At 55.7% G+C, this 9,466-nt stretch overlaps 1 protein-coding gene across 1 annotated transcript; it reads left to right on the forward strand.

Moving 5' to 3' along the window:
- Nucleotides 1-6,423: 6,423 nt before the first annotated feature.
- Nucleotides 6,424-7,818, forward strand: GCG54_00007756 (Sexual development regulator VELC; the record flags this gene model as incomplete). The annotated part of the gene is made up of 1 exon (XM_045407733.1): nt 6,424-7,818. One exon carries the CDS (start codon nt 6,424-6,426, stop codon nt 7,816-7,818), a length of 1,395 nt encoding a protein of 464 aa, XP_045259468.1.
- Nucleotides 7,819-9,466: the final 1,648 nt, after the last annotated feature.

The following is a 9,466-nucleotide window of genomic DNA, read 5'->3' on the forward strand; positions in this document are numbered from 1 at the left end:
TGCGGGATCGACTTCGATTGGTCTTGGCCGCGAGCGGTCGGTTGATTCAATCGTTGTGAGGATCAAGTGCCAGTTGTGGGCACAGCAGTCGGGATATCCGTATGTCGCGTGGAGATCCTTGATGTGACGTTGAGACGGAGCAAGCTGCATAAAGGTGGGCGAATTGCGCCCTGTGACATCGTTCCCATTGTTCTAGAGGGAAGTGAGCATCAGAACTCTGGCTCAGCAAGTGGCGCGTTCTATTGTCAGTTCAATGAGGGCTTATATGAATGGCCGTAAACTTGAGAGAGACGACGGTAGGTACTGCACATGTGCACGCGGAACTGCGCCGCCCGCTTTTGATCCCACCATCGTATCGAATTACATGGTTGGTAATGGGGCGCCAGTTGTCATGATGCTGTCGCGATGCTGGTCTTCGAGAAAAGTCGGGGCAGCCAAGTGATGCATAGCGTCCATTAGTGTTGCGGCTCCGGAGCAGCCCGCAGGGAGTATCCGTACGTCGTGAATGCAGGGCATGTGGCCTTGTCCACCTGCCGATACTTTGCCGCCATGTTTGCAAGACGTCTCTATCCGTACATGGCAGAGACGATCTAGACCATCGATTGTCATGGCGGCCAATGAACAAAAGAAAACTTGACCTTGGGTGTAATTGTTCGCAAGCCCACCGTCCCATCGGTAAGTGCCGTTGTCTTCCGCCGCTAGTGACGTTTGCCGGCTTGCACAATTCTCATCTTGCGATGGATCGAACGAGCTCGTCGATCTGCTTGCCTGGTACGAATTGTGTTTCGTCTTGCGGAGGACTCATGGAGCCGAGGTCGGATTTCAAGACGCGAGATCCTGCCTGATAGAGTGGCTGATGCCAGATGTCGACTGGGAAATGATAAATGCTCAAGTCGGCAGTAAAAGAGCCGGCAGTCGGTTACATGGTCGGTTTTCCATTAGTAATGCGCAGAGGGCTTAACGGAGGTGGCTCCGATCGTGGTGGGTTTGGGAGACCATTTTGACGATCTGCTAAGCAAGCGGCACGGGAGATTTTCTCGATTGAGGACCGGACATGTCGTAGGGTTTGAATGGTAAGAGAAAGCGGCAAGGATGGCTTGAGATGAGTATGTAGTATGAGGCAGGACAGGGCAAGATGCCTGGAGAAGACGATCGACTCGGGTGTGCGTTTGAGCAGGCGCAGATGTGCGCGAGAACCGCCCAAACTGTGTCTGCAAGGATTGCCTGGGCGGTTCAGAGTAGGCAGGTAGGGTACGGTGCCATTGCAGCAAGAGCCAGGCAGAGTAAGGCAGGCGGAAGGCAGGCCGGCAGGTGAGGGAGTGCCAGTTCCGGGCTGGGCGCGTCTGGCGCTGAGATGAGATGGCATCGGTCATGCCTCGGTCCTCGTCATGGACAGTGGTAATTGTAATTGCGCAGTCGCTGTATCCGTACGGTCGGGAATTGGACCTCGACTCGTTCTGTCATTCGCAGCGTTGGACATGGGCGCCGTGAGACCGAGTTTCAGGGCGGGGCGCTTGAACGACGGCGCACTCTGCGTACCTCGTGTGCGGCAGGTGTACTTCGGCCGCCAGCCTAGCCAGTTGTAGATGCGAAGAGACAACGGTATTGGGTCCGTCTTGTGATCGGCTCTTCCACTGCGACAGAAAGCAACTAATTTCCACTGTGTTAATGACTGACGGTCTGTTGGAACTTGGCTTCCTTACAAGGTGACTGGCGAATGCGAGGCAAGAGAGGCAGGCGAAGCAGACGGGCAGATTTTCTTTTCCGGAGTCCGGGAGATGCAGATGCAGGGCAGTGGAGGCGACAAAGAAAAGTGATCTGAGGAGCCCCCGAATTGTTTTCCAGAAGCGTGAAAAGTGTTCGTTGGGGGGTGGTGCAGGCGACCCAGTTCCAATTTCTCGTGCCATTATCGAACCCCCATCGAAGGTAGGTATCCGATGCTGCTGCTACCCATGGAAGGGGCTTCGAAGGCGACGATCCGAAGACTAGTTTGGAGTGGAAGCCCAGCTCACCACCAGAGTGAGATATGTCGGGCTGGCTTAGTGTATGCGGTGTTGCTGCGTGGGCCCAGGACACTGCAGTATCTGCGTCAGTAGCGCCAGCATCGCATTCCAGCCTCCAGGATTGCCGTAGAAGGTCAAACAGACACTGTGCGATTCTCCCCTGCTTAGCTCCTTTCCCACCTGTACTTAGAAGAGACACACGTGGATTGTGGGATGGGATCCGTCGAGAATGACTCCTCAGCTTCTGTCATCTTGGCTGACACGAAGCCCCATCGTCGTCGTCAATTCCTGGTGCGGAACAGGTGCGCGAGGGAAGTCTCTAGCCTACAGGCCAGGCGTCTTCTTACTTCAGACGCTGCCAACGATTCCGTCAGCAGCAGTCCAAAGCCAGCAAAGGCCCGTCACCGTCAGGCAAGTCCCCCGGCGCCAATCGTCGGCCGCTATGGGTTTACCCGTCAGTTAGCGGCCCCAGACACGAGCGATCCCCGCAAGATGAGGTGGCCACGCTATCCGCATATGTCCTGCTCCGGTTTCCCTGTCTGTCTTGAGGCCCTCCATACTCGGTACGGATACATGTGAAGGTCTCTGGTCAGAGTGATGGATAGCAATCACTGGGTGGACGTCAGCACCAGAGTGTTTGATGGAGGGGCAAACAGCGACTTATGAGGAGGGCAGAGTGATTTGTGCTTCCAGTGTCCAGTTCTTCGGAGTCGCGCCCGCCCTCCGACGAGGGCGGGCTGTGATGATGGAGGGCAGAGGCGTGACGGGGGCAGATCGACATGGGCTCGTGGATGGATGGTTAGAAAAAACATGGACATGGCCAGGACATGGGGGGCGCCCTTTTCCCCATTTTCCCTGGAGGGGTGAGGGCGGGCATGCCAGGTCGCATCGCATTTCATCGAGGGCATCCATTGCGGCGTCCCAAGTTCCAACAGGACTTGACCGGAGGGGAGAAGTGTCGTCTGATTCGCAGACCTGCTTGCTGGGCGCAGGAGGCTCGCATGCGCAATCTGCGCGCCAATGGACCTGGAGACTTTCAGCAGGCTGTGCGCCCACCAAGTAGCGATTTTGGGTGCTCCGAGGCGAGGGCAGGTGCGCCCCAACAGCCACCAACAGCCATCAACGCACCACACACAGCCCTGGTGGGCGCTGAAGCTGCGAGGAGTCAACGCAGTACACCTGAGGTTGGAACCCGAGAACCGGTTTCCTAATTGTAGCGCGAAGTAAGGTACTTACTTTTAAGCTGAGGTGGGCTGCGGTTGTTGGCCTTCACGCGGAGTACCTGCCTGCCTCAGTAAGTAAGGTTCCTTCCTGCCTGCGTACCAACCTAAGTCCGCAGCAAGGCACACGGGCTTTTGGATAATTGTGGTACGTACCTGCTGCAACCCACCGTCCTTTATCTCCCATCTTCCTTCCTCCTCGCACCAGTGACCTCCCACCTGTTGCGAGGAAAGCACGACCAAGTGCTTACTTACTTTATCCCCTCCTGATATGCTGCTGGCCAACCAGATGCATTTTCTGGTTTAGTTGCTTTGCATTTCCCAAGGCAGCTCATCTGTGTTGGGAGAGAGCTCAAACGAGGTATGCACGGATGAGAATGTGTTTATCTACCAAAACTAGAGGTTCCTTCTTTCTGTCTGCGTTGAATACTACAGTGCATACAGATGGTACCTTAGATATCTTCAGGTATTGAATGCATCAAAGTCCCCTAAGGATATCCACCAGGTAGATGTCTCCCCTCGTCTTACCTAAAATCCCGTCATTTCCATCTTCTATTCTCGCATACAAAGTACATGCTTGCATACCTCCTTAGTATGCTGTACACAGTATTTTCTGGCCATCCTCATGGCCGGCCGAGTCCTCTCGATGCGGTGCATCCCCAGCTGTCGGCCAATGTCGCTTCCTGTCTTGCCCTGGGGGGCGTACCCATGATCCCGGTCCCTGTTCCGGCCCAATTCGCAGTTGCAGTTGCTGGGATCCTGGTCCTCGTCCCCGTCCCTTGTCCATTCGTCCCTCGTCCTCCTTCACATCCTGGCCGCCGCGCACAAGTGGACGATTGAACCAGTGGGCCAGGGGAAGCCCCAGCTCAGCCGTTTCCGCGCCGGTTAGTCTCTTCCTCGCCTGATGCCCTGATGAACCAATTCAGACTGAACAACTCCTCCGCCCCCCCCCCCCCCCCCCCCCCCCCCCCCCCCCCCCNAACCCCCCCCCCCCCCCCCCCCCCCCCCCACTGGACAAACGCCTCGAGAGAGTCGACGCCTCTTTCTTTCGTCTCTCCCTCCCTCCCTCTTCTCACACACCTCACGCCTGCAATTGGCACCGGGTTTTGGCTTGGACTTGGGAGTACCCGTCATCTGGTCTCGAGTTCAACTACGGATACTCTAACTTGGACGGCGCGCATCACCATCAGTACTTTGTACCACCAACTCCGATACCACGGCACCGCAGCAGACCAGCGGCATCTCCATCTCGGCCGTCTTAACTCGTCTCCCCTCTGACGTGCATCTGCTGCTACTGTACTGCCATCGCTCCTGTCGTCGTTCTCGCCTCCTCCCATCCTCGCTTAAGCATTACCCTCACATCGTCTTCCTCGGTCGGCTTTCGCGTCCCTCGTCCAAGTCCAAGCCCACGCAAGTCCCAAAAGCTCCAAGGCTCCAATTCTCTCCCCATCCATCACATTGTCCGACGTGGGGCCCGATCCTGGTCTCTTCTCGACAAGACAAGACAAGCCAACACTGCCGCGTGCTGATGCTGGTTGGACCTGCACACTGGACTGGACCTGCTGGCTGCGCTTCAACTCACTGGACACTGGCCCTCATCCGCATTCTTACCCACGTTCTTTTCCCTCTTCCTCTCGTCTTCATATTCTTTCTCAGCTGTCCCATCAACACCATCATTGCCCTTCCCCTTGTGTCCGTCCAACTCGTCTACACGCTTGCCGCACGACAAGCGCGCAGACGGGCTTCAGACGAGAAGACCATCAACACTGCGAATTGCTGCATCCCACACCAAATACAATACCATACACACCGTGCAGGCCCTTCGGCGAGCAAACAAGGGGCCTCCTCCATACGCACCCTTCCCACTCGGCCTAAGCCATCCTACCCATCCAGCGACCCAGCCCTCCGCCAATCACTCAATTCGTCCAGAACCCGGCGCTGCAAATCGACTTTGGGAATTGCGTTTCGGACCCTGTCTAGTTGCCCGCGGCTTCATATACATACATGCCATCAACCACCCACCGCGCAATACCCGCCGCTGTGCCCTCTTCTTTCGTTCTCTACTTTCCACCGCCCTCACCTTCAACCTCGCCTCGCTCTGCCTCACCGGCGCACATCAGCAATTGCACGCCCTCTCTTTTGTCCACGCCCACCATACGTTTTAAACCTGTCTAACGCCGTCCGCCTAACCGTTCCGGCCGACACGATCTAACTCGCCCTGCTCTGTTTCGACCAGTCCAGGAAGAAAAAAAAAAGAAAAAAAAACCAACAGACGCTCCCTATTGCGCTTACTCGCCCATCTCACCCACGTACATACGTTCTGCGCTGCGCTGCTGCATCACCCGACATTCGCCCGTCCCGCATGCAATACGGTACCATCAGCAACGCCATTTGGTATCGCCCAAACGAATCGATCCTCTCTCCGCTGATCGCTTCTCCCGGTTCCTGGGTGCTGCCGTCAGACCGAGTGTGCTAGGCCCAAACTCTCTGCAAGGGTCTACCCGGTCGCTTGACTCTCGTCTTGCCAGACGCCCCAATCACTCGTACATGTAGATGCCCGCACTCCCCGTCGCCGATAACGACTAGAAGACTGTGTCTCAATTGCGCGCCTCGACCGGTGGTCTCGACAGGGAAATAAGAAAGGGAACGAATTGTCTCTCTTTTGCTACGAAGCCTTGGGTTCCAGCGACGTTTGTCCAAGTTCGTACGCCAAGGACTAGGTGCTTCGGGCAAGACACGACCACAAAAGAGCCCCTCCCGGCTACCGCACACTCGTCTATTCTTCTTCAGCATCCAACATTATCCTCTGTTCCCGACAACCGACTAGCTCCTCCTCATCTTTGTCCTCCTCCATGAGCTCCCATGGACGTGGTCTGACCTGCATCCACCATCTGACGCCGTTTTTTTCTGCCATCCACTCATATTCGCCAATCTAATTTCCAACTCGCACCTTTTCCACACGCCGATCACACTGAGCGCATCCGGAGCTGAACGTCACGTTTTCCCACACTGAACTTAGCCAAGGGCTGAGGACGGATCTGAGACCATCTCCACCCAGTGAGTCTGCTCCGGCCGCCACACCTCGAGCCGAGAACGTGGATTGTGGCCTCGCGCCGGAATAGGCTGCTTTGCTAACCGCCCACCGTGCTCGAAGCAGCAGCCCGTCATCATCTCAACTGCTCTGCAGATATCTCTTCACCATGGCCTACAATCACGCCGAACCCTCACCTCAACAACAACAACCTTACGACTACAGGGCTCAACCAGACGACATGGCCCAAAGGAACACCTCGTGGGCACCATCCCCAACTTACGGGCCGCCTAGGCCTGCCGGGGATGCGTACTACGAAACTGCATCCTCCCGTCTGCCACCTCCGTCCGGCCTGATGAATGGCATGTCAGGCTCGCATCCGAGACCGATGCCACAAGAACACCAGCCGCCGTATCATCGCCCCGAGTATCACCACTACCATGAGTACCAGCAGCCCCCATCGCCGACTTATCACCAAGCACCACCGCAGTACCAACATTACGCACCACCTGCAATTAGTAACGACCCGTACCGAGCACCTATGCCGCAGCCTCAGTACTCCAATTATGAACCTCCCCGAGAGCCACAAAGGGCACCGCCGCCGCCTGCCGGAGATTATGACCCGTACCAGGAAGCAAGAGAGCAGCATATGATGTCGAGGAATTTGCCTCCGCAAATGCCGGGAGCCCCGCGTGTTCCCAACAGCAACCATGACGGAAAGGTTGCTATTCCATTCACCCCTCAGAGCTTGAGAATACCAGCGGTACGCTCTGGATCTACTGTGCCGCCAGCTGGAGCGCCGTGGAGCGCTTCAAGTCAGCCGGACAGATCGGTGAAAATTGAACACCTCCTTAGCGGCGGAGCATCACAGGCTGTGCAACACACAATCGACCAGAAGCCTGCACCGCCCAAGAACGAATATGAGATCTACTTCCGACAACAACCAGTGGCGGCGAGATGCTGTGGATATGGCGAGAGGGATCGCAGAGTCATCGACCCGCCGCCCATTGTCCAGCTCAGGATCAACAACCCCGACCTTACGCCAGACGAAATGTACCAGAGGATCCATCACCCGGCTTACGTCGTTCACTGCAGTATTTGGTGCAAGGATGGAATAAAAGACGAAACCGACATGCCCTCGGACTACGTACGACCAGGAAAGCGGCTCATGGGATCCTTGGTATCCTCCCCTTTTGTGGGACAAGACGAGAACGGCGAAGAGGGCTGCTTTTTCTGTTTCCCTGACATGTCGGTCCGTACACCTGGCCCCTTTCGTCTAAGGTTTGCGTTGATCGTCGTCGACCCGATGCATCGCTCCCCGAAGGCCCCCATCAAGTCCACCATCATGAGTGACGTATTTCAAGTCTACAACGCCAAGGATTTCCCGGGCATGCAAGCCAGCACACCGCTCACGAAGCGTTTGAAGGAGCAGGGTTGCCTGATTTCTATCAAGAAGGGCAACGAAAAGTCCGGTGGTAAGTCACGTCGTCAAGATGACAGCGATGAAGACGACGAAGAGGGCGGGTCGTCAAACAAGCGCAAAAAGTCAAAGAAGCAGCGGTGAAGTAACCGAGACGTGTCAACAGAGAATCGTCGAAGATCTACCGACAATCGAAGGAGATGAAAAGAAGCATATCATAATTGGCGTTGGTTTGGGGACGGCTCAGATCGGCAAATACACGGCAACAATACTCTTCATTTTGGGAATGCTCGTCCGACTCGGGCTGTTTGCTGCGACACGGGCATATAAGAATTGAGCGTGCGCTACACTTCACAGCAGTGGCATATTTGGGGACGACCACATCGGGCAAGCTGGCCCTCGCACCATGAGCCTTCAAAGGGAACACCGGACAGAGGTCTGGGCCGCGGATTTGTTATATTTGTTTTCCCATTTGTCCATTTTCATCTGTCGATTCTATACACCCTTTCTTCGTATCTATTATACCCTCAGTGGAACTTTATGGGTCATGATCATGGAGAAAAGGAAGTCTGAGCTTTACTTTGGTAGTGTATGAGGCCTGGTTTGCATCGTCGGCAGGAAGAGGGGCATCATCATGTATAGAACCGTCTTTCGTACTCTTCCATCAGGTACAGATCTGCTGCTGCCTCGCTAGGTACCAGAAGGAGACCAATTGAAGTCGGGGCGCCGCCTTTTTCCGGACACCGAGTATCGTCGTGCATTGAATGCTGATTACGCGCAGGAAGGTGCCGCGGACATGTGATGGCCTGGGGGGCTTAGTAGGGGTTGGGCTGTCTTGAGCCGCAAACAAGGGAGGAGTCGATCGACACGTCGATGGCGGCATGAGACTGCAATTCCTTAAACACGTGAGGTCCGCAGGAGAGAGACGCTTGACTTAGACATCGGCCCATCGCCACCACGTTGGCGTCGACGATCTGTATCCGGCCACCGGGGCCATCGTTGCAACATCGCTCGCATTCCTCGGCTCGACCGCTCTACGTGTGATGGCGACACGGGCCGAGACAGGACACACCGGACTCGGCTTCACGGTCGGCTTGGCTCTGCTGAGGCATCCAATGCGTATGACCACGCGCGCCTGCGCGAGAATGGACGATGAGCAAGCGCATTTCTGAAGAAGAAGGACTGCATTCTATCTGGGACCCGCGGACCTGTTTAATCTCCCTAGATCTGCAGCCCGAGGAAACCCTCCCCCCTCTCTATGCCCCCCATTACCCGAGAGACCGTCTGAATCAGGGTTCATGGATCTTTGCGTCTGCCAGCCCACACCCTGACCGAATCGCGGGGTGAGGATGGGACAACCGTTCGCGACATGGCCGCTAAAGTTTCGGGAGATGGCGAAATCTCCAGGTCGGGCCCAAGTGATTTTGTTTTAGAAAATCTAAACATCAACGTTCCCGCAAGCCCGGTGCGCCTTGTGGCCCAGCACTCAGTACACTACTCGGTGCGATACGTATCCCCCGGGGATAGATAGCGGGTGCAACCGAGGAATGTTCAAAAAAAGCAAATAGGCTCCTCTCATCTGAATAAGAAAAGCCCCCCCCTCTTTTCGAGAGAGAGAAATCGCGTGGCTGAGAGTCATTGACATCATTGACTTTCTTCCCCTGTAGCTCTCGAGTCGTTGGTCATAGCTTCACCATATGCTCCCTTGCCCGTGACTCGGAAATGCAAATGTCAATTGGCGACACCGATTACTCGGTATTGTTGATGTTACACAACTCACCGAAATCTCAGG

This window comes from Colletotrichum gloeosporioides (genome assembly GCF_011800055.1).
Source record: "Colletotrichum gloeosporioides strain Lc1 chromosome Unknown consensus_77, whole genome shotgun sequence".
Lineage (NCBI taxonomy): Eukaryota > Fungi > Ascomycota > Sordariomycetes > Glomerellales > Glomerellaceae > Colletotrichum > Colletotrichum gloeosporioides.